Source organism: Hesperophylax consimilis, chromosome 7, assembly GCF_061612785.1.
Source record: "Hesperophylax consimilis isolate HC1 chromosome 7, BYU_Hcon_1.0, whole genome shotgun sequence".
Taxonomy (NCBI): Eukaryota; Metazoa; Arthropoda; class Insecta; order Trichoptera; family Limnephilidae; genus Hesperophylax; species Hesperophylax consimilis.
The window spans coordinates 36,633,630-36,649,569 of NC_142842.1; the positions used below are offsets into that span (position 1 = coordinate 36,633,630).

At 34.6% G+C, this 15,940-nt stretch overlaps 1 protein-coding gene across 2 annotated transcripts in view; it reads right to left on the reverse strand.

Moving 5' to 3' along the window:
- Positions 1-658: 658 nt before the first annotated feature.
- The window catches only part of LOC149422698 (uncharacterized), a 62,573-nt gene continuing 47,291 nt past the window's right edge, over positions 659-15,940 (reverse strand). For both annotated transcript variants that reach the window (XM_089633461.1, XM_089633460.1), the window contains exons 14-17: positions 5,776-6,200; positions 3,799-3,973; positions 1,328-1,466; positions 659-1,073 (exon numbers count right to left, since the gene is read on the reverse strand). In XM_089633461.1, the coding sequence (XP_089489587.1) occupies positions 1,335-1,466; positions 3,799-3,973; positions 5,776-6,200 (732 nt within the window). In that variant the 3' untranslated portion in view covers positions 659-1,073; positions 1,328-1,334. The remainder of the gene's footprint in view (positions 1,074-1,327; positions 1,467-3,798; positions 3,974-5,775; positions 6,201-15,940) is intronic.

Here is a 15,940-nt window from a genome sequence, read left to right on the forward strand (position 1 = left end):
TGTTTATTTATAAGATATACTTAGGATGGGTTGTTTCACAAAATTTTAACAATTCGTTAAATTTCAAAGTTGTTATTATATCGATATTAACCAGTTATTTAAAAAAATTAAATAGTGACAAAACTTGAATAGAACCTTCACAGAACTTGAAAATCAACTTTGAAATTTGATGAATTGGCATCAAAAACAATGAATAATAAATCATCCAAGTTCAGGCAAAAGTCACAGGCATAAGTTTTGAGATATTCAAATTTGAATATTAGAGAAATAATCTTATTTGGACGGTTTTAATTTTTTTTCTTATCGCAGGGACGAAATATTACTTGATTATTTTGATTAGTGGTAACCATAGACATCCAAACTAATAGACTTTCCATAACATGAAATCAGGGTATCATTAATTTTGACGAGCTGGAGCTGAACCATATTTTTGTCACCAGGAGGGTTTGAGAATGCTTTGAATAAACTGACATCAGTCGTACATTGACCAGTGAAGAGCGCACATGGAAATAACCAGACCATGCGCAGAAAAGAAAAGTTCACTAAAGGCAAAGGTTTGCAGCACTTTGTCACTATGAGAATTTTCTATGCAGAATCTGAAAGTTTGTTCTTGACGAATCGCTTGGCGCAGCGACACTAAAATTGAGTGAGGTGGGTAAATTATAACACACTGTAAAAGTGTCAAACTAAATAGTGTCACAAAATATAAAATTTTGGAAAAAGCAAAAATTTTTGTCTACCCGATTTGGGATAATAGGTAGCTAAGTTTTTTACGCAGCAGGCAATTTGCGCGCCTTAGTAAAAAGGACAAGTAATTTGTAAGCAGATTTTTTTTTTTGAGCAACGAATGGTTATACTACAATGCGATTTGCCTGTATACTGTCAGATTCATTTATTGACAAATCAGCGAAAGTGGGACGGTCACGGAGCCTCCTGCGGTCTGCGCACTGATTGGCTCGTATATTCATTTGAATATTTATGGTGGTAACAAAACTGCATTTTGTGTAGCAAAACGGTAACCTAGTTGTAACTTATTTGTGAAAAACCAGTTTTTGGTCCAGTATTAGCTGCATCTGGAAATAGTTTAAGAAAAAAATTATATTAGAACACAGCATTCACTGAGTGTGATTGTTAAGACTCATCTGAAAGCTGTAACGTTATGGTTACAGTGGTGTGGACATTGCGTATACACTAGATCAGTGGTTCTTAACCTTGTTGGAGGTACTGACCCCCACCAGTTTCATATGCATTCACCGAACCCTTCTTAATTGGAAAAATAAAATATGATTTTAGCCGACTAAGTATGCATTATTATTGATCACCTTACCTAGCGACTATTGGAGGCACGACATGAACCTTCTGCAGTTGTCTTCCTCGCTTATATACGGCGGCATAGTCAGCGGCAGCGGGCGTGACATGAGGCGGGCCTCAGCGTCACTGATCAGGGCGGCCCATAGACTGTGCTCCTGCAATAAACATTATTGTTATAATTCATCATTAACATCAGAGTGGAGGGCTTTTTCAACTGTGCAAATGACAGCTAAATAGGCGACAGATGGCCACGATAGACGACCAATGAAATAAAGATAAGTTACAACGGAGGTCTCAGTGGGAGGACCTTATGACTAAACGACATGTTATGGTTTTTTTTTTTAATTTTAAAAATAACTCAAACAAGCAGTCAGACAAGAAGAAGTAAGTCATGGAAGATCATGGCATTCTAGTCTGGATGAAATCATTCAGCCACTGAAGAGATAAATCCATACTTTGAAGGCCTCCATGGTCGAGGGGTAAGGCTCTCGACTAGTAGACCAGAGGTCGCGTTATCATATCCCAGCGTGACTAAGGACGGGTTGTTTCGGAGAATTTGAACAATTCTTCAAATTTCAAAGTCAATTTTCAAGTTCTGTGGAAGATTTTTCCAATTTCTGTTATTATTTCAGTTCTGTCAAGCAACCAGTCTACAATGATATAATCTTCTTTATGTGCCGTATCAGGTCCCCCCGACGTTGGCGATCACTCTTGAAAATGTCTCTTTGTCTTGCGCTGCCCGGAATAGCTCCTCCACACTTCTAATGCCGGTCCACTCTCGTATATTTCGCAGCCAAGACATTTGTCTCCTACCAGGCCCTCTGCGACCCTCTATCTTGCCTTTCAATATTAACTGGAGCAAGTGATACTTCTCCCCTCGAAGTACATGACCCAGATATGAAATTTTCCTGATTTTTATTAATCTAAGCAGTTCTCTCTCTGCTCTAGCCCGCCTGAGAATTTCTGTGTTGGTGATCATGTCGGTCCATGGGACTTTGAGTATTCTCCGGTGAAGCCACATTTCAATGATATAATAACATAACTTAAATAGGACTTTCACAGAACCCGAAAATGAACGTTGAAATTTGATGAATTGTTCAAATTCTCCGAAACAACCCGTCCTAAGTAAATTTTAATTTTATTAATTTGTGTTATTTCATGGGTGAAGATCACCATTCAGAATTGAAACGTTGCTTGAAATGGCTTTGGCTGTGTTTAGTGACCAGATCTGAATAGCCAGGTACTTACTTCCCCACCTTCCTTTTCCTCATATCCTTCCCGTCCCCATTACTTTCAGCCTCACAACATACCCCAATTGGGGATGCCATAGTCTCACTGGCTCTGGACAGTTGGGAGCAATTGAGACTCTAAAAAAATAAAATAATTGTACTATGGACGACACCTTTACTTATTTACTAACTAAGTTAAGTTAGCTTACTTTCTTCCTATGGGTAAAAGTGATGAGACGTGTTCAAATATTTAAAGGAGCATATATTATCAATTTTCCAATTGACCTGTCTGGAGTCTCAGAGTCTCTTATGTAAATGAACAAAATCAGTTTTATTTCTAATTGGTAGGCATCGAACTGCATGTGGGTGGTTTAAAGCAAATTATTGCATGTCCAGAATAATTAGTTTTGAGAAAAACGCATTTGAATGGTTGACTCGCTGTGTCAGGTTATTAAGTTTCAGTTTTGAAATTGCAAAATGTGTCTGTGTAAGATAATATATATAACCCCTCAGACCTCTGGCATATTCTAACAGAAGGTAGGAGTATTTCCGCTTTGCAATAAACTCCAAATAAATGGAATATTTTTAAACGTACACAAAAACAGTTTTTGAAATGTGATGGAAAGACGCTTTCGAATTATATTAATATGTATTAGAAATAAACATGTAACTTTTGATATTTGAATGCAAACACAAAAAAGTTTTGAAAATGGCTCGCCTTACACTTAAATGATAACGAAAAAAATAAAAAGACACTCAAGGTGGGTGTTTATTAGAGAAATGTAAACATTATTGTTACTTCATCTTTTTTGTCTTGTGTAAAAATAATTTTAAAAATTCACAATGTTTCATAATTTTTTTTCAATTGCGGTTGGAAACTTTAATTCTTCTGTGGTTAACTTTTAGATTTGAGTATAAAGCATGATGTTTCCTCTTTTTTACACCGTTTAGGTCATATTTCTCGCCATGATCTACGAGGGCTGTTTCCAAAAGTGGACAAATTAACCAGAGCGGTTAAACTATATAACCCATATTTACCTAAAAGAGGACACACAATAACTATGCTTTAAACTATGTCATTATCTGTTCAGTGCATACGGCAAACATAGGTGTTTCGGTAACCGGATAAAACAGAACATAATAAAAAAATAGGTTAAGTAAAGTTTATGTTAAGTTTGTTTGTTTTTTCTTCAACTTATCATCAATTTTCTTCACTGTTCTGTTTCGTCATGGAACCAGATTTTTCGACTTCACTTACACTGAGAGCTTCAGGATTACAGCAGACGACGCAGCTCTTCTTGGCGCGGGTGAGCAGCACGGACATGCGGCCCGGGTCGTCCAGGAAGCCGATCCCGGAGCTGCGGGCGCACGATACCACTACCACATCCCGCTCCTGGCCCTGGAAACTGTCAACTGTCGACACCTCGATACGGCTGGAACGAGAACACAGATAATTATCAACAAGGTTTGATTTGGTAGACTTGTCTATTTTAATAATTTATGCGTGTTTCCTAACCTTCAAACATAACTTTGATTGAGAAAAAGTTGAACTTTAATGTATCTTTTACCATCTCCCCACCACATATATAGTTATTTCTTGTAGTAATTAAGTTGAAACCAAGTGCTATTTATATATTTTTTACATATTTAGCGTGCTGTGGAATTCGACAAGTTTATCTTTAATTTTAGAGATAATCGAGAATTAATTAATACAATTAAAATCTGAATAGAAGTTCCAAACAAGGACTATGTAGAAACTTTCACGCTTCATATTTTTGTTTAACACATTGAAAGAAATTATTAGTGAACTATACATGTTGTAGGAAAGGGGAAACAAAAAACACAAGAGTCGTAAAAATGACCCATTCTCATACAAATGTCAATCATTTTTATGTGGATGATGTATCTTTTGACCGAGCAGTTTTTGAAATTTTATGTGTCTATTTGTATATTAACTGAATCTCTAAGTAGTATAAAATAAAGTTGATATCCGCGTCTGTCTGTTTGTACGCTTAGTTCTTCTAAACTACGCAACGGATTTTGATAATTTTCACTATCATTTAGAGAATTTCTTCCGAAAGGTTTACATATATGATACATGCACATTATATTTATGTAGAAAGTAGAGAAAAATCGATATGATCAAGTTGTAAAAATATATTTTCGGGCAAAACATTAAGAAAGCTGGCTAAACCTCATGAGACACTTCAAAATAATGTACTACGGAATTGTATATCTTAAAAAGGCATACAGAAAAGTCCGCGATTTTATATGTTAATCTCCTAAGGACAACCCCCAGCAAGACGTAAGCTAATATTTTATGAATTGTTTTCTCGTAAGTGAGAAAATCTGTGAGAACGCAGTATAAATAAAGGAATTATACTAGTCACAGAGAGGTATATGCAGGGGCAGTTCTTCCCTTAGGTCAATTGGTGTTTGACCCCCAAAAATTATGTAAATTAAAACAACTGGTCTTATTCTTAATTTATTTGAAATGCACAGTGAAATAGCGGAGCTGCGAGTGGCGGCGGCGAGCGACAAGCAGTGACATCTGTTGTCTCTAACAGAAGCTTTCATTCACAAGTCCACACAATTCGCTGGGTCAATAGAATGTCCCAACTTTGGCATCTTCTGTCTCATAGAATAAATGACATGGCACTATGTCTTTCGTCTAAGTAAAACTTAGGTACCGAAGAAAGCTTAGAGAAGTTTACGTCATTACCGTGAGGGAGACAGCACAATGAATATTACATGTTTTAAGGAGAAGGTGACATAAACATATGTCGGTTTTCATTTTACACGCTTGTCGTGTGTGGAACAATGGTTGTTTTTCAACTGCAGTTGAATTTGCCATAAGTATATGGATTGTGTAGTTATTTCCAATTTACTATATTAACATAATATGTATTTTGAGTAGCGGACTAATGACGTACCTACCTACAAATTGATATAGATAATAACATAAGGACATTTTTCAAAGTATCAAATAAAGATTATTCATACATTTTTTCAAAGGATCTACCACAACTGGATCCCTAGAGCCACCTCTGGTTATATGTGACATCATCGTTTTAATGTTTTTTTCATTTTTAAACAATACGTGTGAGAAAGAAGAGGACGATCGTCGATGACGTACGTACAAACTCTCACTGGGACTATTTTACATGGAGATGGATGCAAAAATTTAGAAAATAAATACAAAACTATGAAAATCTAATTTTTTTTAAATGCAAACCGGGTTGTGAGGTTCCTCAAGTTGTGTTGAATGGCCTCTCTCTGGGCGGTGTACGGCGTTAGCACGCAAATGCTCAAATTTAGTTCGTTCTCTCGCACGTGCGTGTCGATGGCGAGCGCAAGTCGCGCCACCACCTTGGCTTCTTCCGCGTTGGCACCGGACTCATCTTGGCCTCCGCTGCGGCCCCGAACCTCCATCACCCGGTACGGGGGAAGTCCGCAGAGCATGAGCATCCCGGACGTAGGGGAGTTGCTGCGGCCGTCCTGCAGCTTGCCCTCGTAGAAGGCCAGATTGGGGAAGTGGGCGATGTCTGGATGCATTCGGTACTGGATGTTCAGTGGCAGCATGGACGAGTTATCCGAGAATTCGCAACAGTGGATCAAGCGGGAGAACAGGCTTTCGCTTAGACCGTGCTTTCTAGCATGCTGAAAACATCAAACAATGATAAATAAAGTAAAATTACTGATTTAATACATAGACAGACGACCGGGTTTCGCTTAGCTCAAGCCCCGACAGAAAGTTGAGCGGGGAACATTTGTCTCAATTTGGCCATAGAAATCCGAACTGTATGTGTTGTAGCCCCATTTTGTTTGAACCATAGAACTCCCAGATTAGTTTTGTCACTCAATTGTTGCTGCAAGAGAAGCAGCCCAAAACTTCACAAATAGACTACATCGGTGTATTGCTGCTGAAGGCTGCCATCTTGCTGAAGTGGTATTCAAAACTTAATGAAAAAAATTGGATTATACACAGATCATAATAAAAAACATTTAAGTCTCTAAGTTGATCATTTCTTTTGATACCTCCTCAAAACCGGGTCATTACTTCTGCCCCACTCTGTACATCAAATCCCTCATGAAGCTTGAACTAAGCAAACACGTTCGGCAGCTAATGAATTAATTCAATAAAATGGCATATTACAAAGTGTATTTTCGTATTTTAAAAAGTCACTAACTACAACACACATTTTTTTGAGATTCTGTATACGATTTTTAAGTTTATGTAATTGAAATTTCAAAGTTTTATGAAAAAATTTGAGCATTCAAATAAAATTATTTGTCTAACATTCAAATTTAGATATCTCAAAGCTTTTTAATGTGGGTTGGTGTTTTTTGTCTGCATGCTAAAAAAATAATGTCAAATCCCCAAATTTTTGTTTTTTGTCAAATTTAACATTTGAATCACTGAACAGAAAAACAATGGAAGTGTGATCTATAATGATTTGAAAGAAAACTGATGTTGCCAATGCACATAAGACTTTTCAGATCCTAGGACCTGGACAGACAAACAAAAAAGATTATCTGTTCAAGAAAGAAGGTTGATATTTTAAAATGTTTGACTAATTGGCACACAGACACTCCCACAATAAACTTCTATAAGTTTATCTGCTTGAATAATAGATTTAAATGTATGAAAGATTAAATTATAGATTTTGATGGTTTTCATTAACTAACTATGACAGGGTTCTACACAACTACAAAAAAAGTTTTGCTACATAAAATATTATTTTTAAATAAAGTCCTTAAAATTCAAATGAAACATGAATCCAGTGTAACATAATAGTGTGCAATAAATAAACATGCTCAAAAACAATGATATTAATATGCAAAATGTTGGACAAAATGATACATTTTTAATGAAATGATGAGACTTAAATACATATCGTCGTCAAAGCGAAAATACATCGCGTTTGTCAAAAACGTTAATTGTTCAGGAGGAAATAGAATAATTACTATTAAAATAACCCTATGAGTCATCGTTTGGGAATAACTAACATAAAGACATTCAGTCAAATTTAAACTTTACACTAATTGAGGAAACTTTACTGGGGTAAAAACCATTAATAATTTCTAATATTTTATTCAGAAATCAATTAAGAAATCAGTAATTGAAATTAAAATACCTACCTAGAAATAATATAAATGTATCGTCTCTAAGTGGGCTACCCACAGTTTGATAATGCCTTCAAGAGGCGAAACAGCTGTCACGCGTAATAATAATTACACAGCAGAACTTGTTTAAAAATAAACTGTTTTTATAAACCCAATAACAATATTATTGAATATATAAAAAATAAAATAAAATGGAGTTCTACAAATTAAACTTAATAACAATAAATAATTCCCTGTCCGCTATGTTTAGCATCCGTGAGTAAAAGATGTATGTTACATTGTGTCATCACAACTCTAAAACGACTTTGTTAGACGATGTGTCCATGAATGTGTTAATAATCATAAGAATTATTATGAAAATCATTTTTAAAAAACCTTATGACTTCCCTCTTCAAGAACTATTTAAACAATTCAATATAAATTCAGTAACCACTTTATATTACATATAAACAAAATGCTATCTTTCAAATCTACAAATAATACTTCACAAAAACAATTTATTCACCCGTTAGATTCAATCAGCAACAGGTTTAAGACAAAGAGAGTAATACCCATCCCAATTATTCATTCCACTGCCCAACATAAATACTCAACCAGAGCAATATGCCAAAATTACTGGTTACTCCCAGTTTGAACACATCTTTTTGACAGAGAAATATAAAATTCTATGCTACGAAATTATACAATGCTCTACCAAATCAAACAAAAAAATAACGGAAATCAATATATTTAAAACAAAGGTAAAAACATGGCTCAGAGAACAAAGTGATATTCAACAGATATGATTTTGTACTACAAATAGTACAAAATTATATTATCAAGGTTATATATAATAAAAAGAGGACATTTTCGACTGATCAATTGTACAAGGAATCTCAACTATTCAATCTCCGTAAAGTATTTTTACTTCAAAGCCTGAAATATGTCATGAAAAACCAAAACAAATTTCAAAAATATGAACCCAAAATCAACTTTAGAAGAAATCATGTATTTTATACCCCATAAACCAATACCAAACTAATGCAAACTCACAGTAGCTTTATTGGACCTCGCACTTTTAATCTATTACCAAAAAAAATTCAAGTTACAACTAAACTAGCGCAATACCAAAAAGAATTAAAGTTGTGGCTGTACAATGCAAATGTTGAAGCATTATTCATTTAATTTTTACTTTTTTCTATTTTGTTTCTGTATAGTTATTATTATTTTATTTTGTGTTCTTTTAATTCATATATATTATCTTACAATCTTTATTTTTACTTTGATTTATTTTTAATATGCACCTCTTGCACAATCTTTTAGACTAACTTTAATTATAATCCTACCGTTTTTCTTTATTATGCTTACTGTTATTTTTAGATACAAAAATCTAATGTATAAACTTATATTACCCACGCACAGGCTGCGCCTTAGTGGGTTCCCTTTCCTATTATTATAAAACTGTAATGTCAAATATATAAATTGGGAAAAAATAAAGGAAATAAAAAAAATAAAAAAAAATAAAAAAATTATAAACATTATGAAGAAGATGTAAAAGACAACTTGAAACTAAATACTAAAGTTTAAAAACTAGAGGCCGCCTCAGAATGTTAAACCCTAGTGTGGACTGTGAAAAAAAATAGAATATACTTATATGTATCATACTTTATACCTACATCATGAACAAACTTTGCATTTGCAACTAATTTAAAAAAATGTTGAGAACCACTCCGTCTCAATATCATTGTTACTATCTAGTGTAGGATGGCACTATATATTATTTTTCAAACAAACACAAACTAAAGCCAGGATCACACCTGATCGATTTCATAGAATCTATGAAATTGATCAGTGAGAACGGGCTTTTCTATGGAGTAGAAACTAAAATTGAATTGCTTTCATTCTATAAATTGACCATAGATTATTTTAGAATAGATCAGGTTTGAATGCAGCACAACAGAACACAATCATGAAAATAGACTATTTAAAAATCAATAATGATTTCTATAAATTATAACTTTTAAAATTGTATTAATTTGGTAAAACATCTTTCTACTCCTAAGTTAACGCACTTCGGCCGGGAAAGGTAGTTCTACCCGTTTGGTCGATTGACGCTTAAGGCCGGGAAGGGTAGTTCTACCTTTTGCGCCGGCCTCATTTCAATGGCAGAAAAGACGGAATTATTCAATGTTTTTATATTAATATTATATACCAATCTCTTTATAAAGGTCCAAACTAAATGTAAATAATTATCGAATCGTAATGCAAGTCTGTTTTTTACATTTATTTTCGTGCCTTTCGTTTATATCGGGATAGTATACTATTTGTTATTGAAATAATTCAATACCTGGAATGAGGGTTTTTATGACCACGAAACCCGATTCAAATCTCTTTATTTTGCACCCACTCAACTCCTATATGATATATTATATTTTTTTTTACATATAAAACATCACTAATTTTTTATATGGCTCAACACTGACTTTAACTTCAGTTTATGGAGTCGTATTACAAAAGTAGACTTTAATTTCAGACAAAAATTCTATAGTGAGGTGTGGTAAGTACTATGTAAAAAATTTAATTCAAATTGTGTATTATTTTCAAAGATATATATAGCTGTTTAAAACAAAATCCACCTTCTCGAATGTGACCCTGTTTTCGCCTGCATGAAGTGTGTTATTATAAAAAATTCAACTTTAAATACTTTGTATAACTATATCTTATTAACAAAAATAATAATTTGTTTGTTATTATAATTTTGTAAGTGTAATAATTATTGTTAATAAGAATATTTTTATTAGTAAAGTATAATTGGTTTTATTTATGTGTATTACTCTTATTATACTTATCATTAAATTTATAGTGTGTTCAATAACTATGTCATTCAATACTATTATCATTATTATAACCAAGCACTTATTATCACTTAAATTAGCTCAAGCTATGGAGAGTAGTCTTTAAAAAAATTATAAAAATGCTTTAAATAAATAAATAACTAATATTATTAGAAAACAAAATGCATGTATATAATGAATTTAAGTAACCACAAATAATATATTTTTGAACAAAAAAAAAACAGAACCCTGTCATAGTATATTAGAAATAACATTTACCTTTTGACTGAAACAAGAATTACAAAACACCTTGTCCCTTTTGGTCACCGGTTGATAAACCAGGCGACTACTTACTAGCTCCTTGCAAGTATGGGAAACGGGGAACAATGTTGGCTTTTTCTAAAACATAACAAAACATTGTGACAAATTCCTCCCGTCTCGTTAGGTTTTGTTAGTCGTCAGGGATTATTAGAGGTGTTATATTTTCTGTTCCAGAATCAGAAGCATGACTAACATGTAAAAAATAGCCGAAGAAAACAGAGAAAAAAACCAGGGTCTGCATTGAACGAGGCCAACAACCAGGGTCTGCATTGAACGAGGCCAACAACTAGAGTCTGCATTGAACGAGGCCAACAAAGTAAGTAAGTGAAAGCATTGTATCGAAACAATGGTCATCGAAAGGAAAAGAAAATTATGTTTCATGTGAACTAAGCTGTGATTTAATGAGCAAATGGCATTAGCATGCAATAAATAAAGATGGTGTTGGCATTAATAGACGCCACCTGAGTCGAGAAAGTGTAGAAATTTTATAAAACTCAAAAATTTTATGGCAACACTGATTTTAGAACAAATAATAGTAGATTCAAATGTGAGGTTATGTTTGATTCCCGAATTTGACATTTGCCATTGGAAAGAAAAAATGTCATGGCAAAACCATTTAATAAAATTGCACATGCATTTCAGATACTTTTATTATATTGATTTAACATCTAAATTCTTTCTTCTATGAAAAAAAATACACATTCAAAAAAAAAACTTGACAAACTTTCTTTGAATTCCGCCTCACGCTATGCAAAAAAATTATGGATATTAAATTTCCTTAGAATAATATGATGTACATAGAATGTAGAATCATCTCCCTTCAGGGAGCAAATATTCAATTGGACCAGAGTGCATTTAAAACCATTTAAGTAACTGGAGTGCCCTCCATTTCTTTCTACCCTTTCTTCAGAGACCGTAGTTAATTATTGCCGCTGGAGAGCAACAGCTAGTAAATGACTCCTGTATTAATATGAAATCATTTAACCCTGTCCATATGTCCATTACATAAAAACCCTGAACAGACAAAGCTTGAAATTAAAAATAAAAACCAAAATGAAAACAGAATCATGTATGAACCAATGATGTGAGGTACGAAATCATTTTGTTTTTAGGCCAAAGCGACGAATACAAATATTTGGACTTCCTCTTAGGAAGGTCCGTGATATGTGAGACGACTCAAAAGAAACCGGAATTTATGTATGAAAATATATGTACATTAATGCACATGTTCTACTTTTGGTAACCTTCAAAGTACCATAATATGGGGCGACTTTTGAATCAAGGGGCAACTTTGATCATCGCCGATATCTGCAATAATTCTCGCTCAATCACTCAGAAATTACTTGCTTCCTTTTAATGATTTTTTTTTTCAGGCAACATAGACACAACGACACATCAAAAATAATTGTCACATTTTTTGGTTTCGAGTTATATTCAGACATATTGTCGGTTCAATTGTAAAAACAATTTTTGTTAGATATGATTTTTCCATTATAAAAATATTTTTTTTTATGACATTTTCATTGACAGAGAAATTTAAATGCGTTTTATAAATAATTCCATTCCATTATATAGTTTTGTCTTATTTATATTGTAAAGTATATCAGTGTCTATCGATATATTATATAACCATTTGCATATTCGAGCTAGCATTTTTTTTCTTACAAAATCATGGTATATCAAATTTGCCCCACTCCAAATGAAGACTTTAATTAGGGACCTTTTTTTTTACTCCCCAAACACAAAAACATTTTTTTTTAATGTGTGCACTAAATGACAAACTGTAACACAAATCTATATAAGTAAAAATGTAAATATTCATTTGTACAAAAATCTTAAATCTCCGTAGGTTCTTCCCCGATTGCTTTGAAATTTTGACACAAAGTTGCGATCGACTACGGGTGCGTTTTTATATACCTATATTATATGGATGTTACCTGTGACAGGTAAAACATTCTTTTTTTCTGTTGGACAAACATGCTTTTTTGAAGAACTGCGCCATCTGTCGGAAGTAAAATAATCCACGCCTTGCTTGCTTTTTTTAAAAACCAGCGCCATCTTTTGGACAAACATGCTTCTTTTGAAAAACAGTTCCATCTGTTGGACGTAAAAGTAAACTGAGCTATTGTTTCCTATTGCATTGTTAAATTGAATTTCCATATATATTTTGATTTATTTTCATTTTGAGGTAATTATTTCATGTGACATTGCGTTGGAATTGAGCTGTGTGGTTTACCATAGCGTTCATATCGTTATTATAGTTTATTTATTTTGTTTTTCATTCTTATTTTCAAGTTTTGCAGTTTCATACATTTTTGTTAAAACTTTTTCTTATTCTTCAGTTTTTATGCTTTAGTTAATCCAAATAATGTCTCGCGTAAGATAAAACTTAGGTCGTCGTACTCGCGGAGCAAAAGCAGTGTGAAGAGTAATTACAAATCAAACTCAGGAAGAACGGGCATCTGCGAATGAGCGAAATAGATAAAGAAAGGCTCCAATATGTGTCGAAGAAGTATCAGAGCGATGTTGCGAGCACAGCAATCGCGTTCTGCAGCTTCAGATCTGCTTCGTTCTCAACAGAATGAAAGTGACAAGGCTGAGAGTGGCCGAAAGACGACAAAGAGAAACAGAAAACCAGCATCAAACACGACTACGTGCTCAACAATCGCCTTGCATTCCGGTACAACCCAACTGATGATTATAGTTATCCGGCATGTTCTCATTGGCACTTCATAGTGCCAATGAGAACATGCCGGATAACTGGCTGAATAATATGACTGAAGTGTGTCCTTATTGCATGGCTCTGAAATTTAATGGAGAAAAGAAAAGAATATGCGCCAATAGTAAAATTAAACTGCTTCAACTAGAAGAGCCGCAAGAGCTATAAAAACTTTGCTTGCCGGGTATACTGCTGAATCAAAGCATTTCCTATCTAACATCAGGAAATACAAATTATGTTTCCAAATGACGTCGTTCGGAGCGGAAATCGTAACAGTTCAATTCATGCCAACTTTAAAAGTGAAAGGACAAATGTATCATAAAGCCGGTTCCCTGTTTCTGTTCACACAAGGTCAGCATAAATGCCTACAAATGTATTTCATCGGTGATGGCAATGATGAATTAAATGCAAGCTGCGGAATTTCTACCGGCACAAAAGGTCCATCGTTTCCCAACTGCAAGAGATTATTCACAGTTTATTCATAACAGCAATGTTGAGATGCTGACTAAACGCCTGCTGGAGAACATGTGCGAAGATTCAATGCTCCAACTACAGACAAAGTGGCAATTATAGTCAGAGATCAATTCCAACCTAGAGACCTGTTCTACATCGGAGAAACAATCATTTGACAAAAGGTGCAGAATCTCATCGATGCTACGATGCCCTGCAATATCCAATCATTTTTGGGATGGTGCCGATGGATACCACTTCAACGTTAAGATGATAAATCCAGTCAGTGGCGAAGAAACAAATATGAGATGCAGCGCTTATCATCATTTCTCATCATTCATCACATTTTGAAATGTCGTCAATTGTTTCACTAATACATCGTAGATATGTATGCAAAAATCGAAACAGAATGTTTGATATTCGTCCGTTTGAATCAAAACAAAGCTTCTCTCTAAAGAATACGTTGGTTTGCGAGATGCAGTTGTAAATGACGGTAATACAACTAACATTGGAAGACTAACGATTTTTGTATCATCATATACAGGCAGTCCACGCCATACGCATGAGTATGCTCAAGATGCAATTGCATATGTTCGTCACTACGGGCGTCCACACCTATTCATTACCTTCAAGTGCAATCCAGCTTGGGACGATATACAACAGCTTTTACTTCCTGGGCATTCGCCGGTGGATAGGCATGACATCACAGCACGTGTTTTCAGACAGAAGCTGATGGATTTCATGGTAAAACATAAAGTTTTTGGGTCTGTGCGCTGCTGGATGTACTCAGTGGAATGACAAAAGAGAGGATTGCCATATGCACATATACTAATCTGGCTGGATAACAAAATCACTTCAAACAAAATCGACGATGTAATGTGTGCTGAGACATCCGATGCCGATGTCAATAAGAATTTGCATGAAGTTGTGACGAAAAATATGATACATGATACATGATACATGGACATGACAGACGGAAAATGCTCTAAGCGATGTCCTTTAGAATTAGTATCCAACACAGTTAGAATTAACAATGGATATCCTTTATACAGAAGAAGATCAAAAGAAGATGGCGGTAAAGTAGCAACAGTAAAAAATGCAAAATGGTGACATCGAAATAGATAAACGGTGAGTTGTTCCATATTCGCCTTTGCTATCAAAAACATACCAAGCGCAAATAAACATGGAATACTGTAATTCAGTTAAATCGATCAAGTAAATTTGTAAGTACGTGAATATAAAGTCAGCGACATGGCAGTTTTTGGCGTGCAACCAGAAAGAAATGATAGGAATGCTGTCCATACATATCGATGAAATCGCACAGTATCAGGCTGGAAGATACATAAGCAGCAATGAAGCTGTATGGCGAATTCTTTCCTTTCCCATACATAAACGAAGTCCAGCTGTTGATCACTTAGCAGTACATCTAGAAAATGGACAACGTTTTTTTTTTCACAGCTGCAAATGTACAACAAAGAGCCCTGAATCCACCGGCTACAACGTTAACTGCTTTCTTCACGTTATGTCGAAATGAGGTGTTTGTGAAAATATTGCTGTATTCGGAAGTGCCTACGTATTACGCATGGGATGTCAGTAGAAAATCATTTAAATGATGCAAACGAGGAGAGCAAGTCGACGGACAACCTGGCATATTCAAAGAAACTAAGATAGGCAGACTGTACACCGTGCATCCCAATCAAGATGAATGCTTCTTTCTTCGCATGCTGTTGGCAAATGTGCCCGGTCCAACGTCTTTCCAGCAATTGAGAATTGTCAACGGCGTTACACATGTCACTTTCCACAGTGCATGTCAAGCTCTGAATTTATGGGAGAACGACTGACACTGGGATGTATGCATTAACATCACATCCAAATCAAATTTGTCCATTGTTTGCAATCATATTAACCGCCTGCTCTCGTTCATATCCAACAGAGTTATGGGAGAAATATTAATTGCACATGGCTGAAGA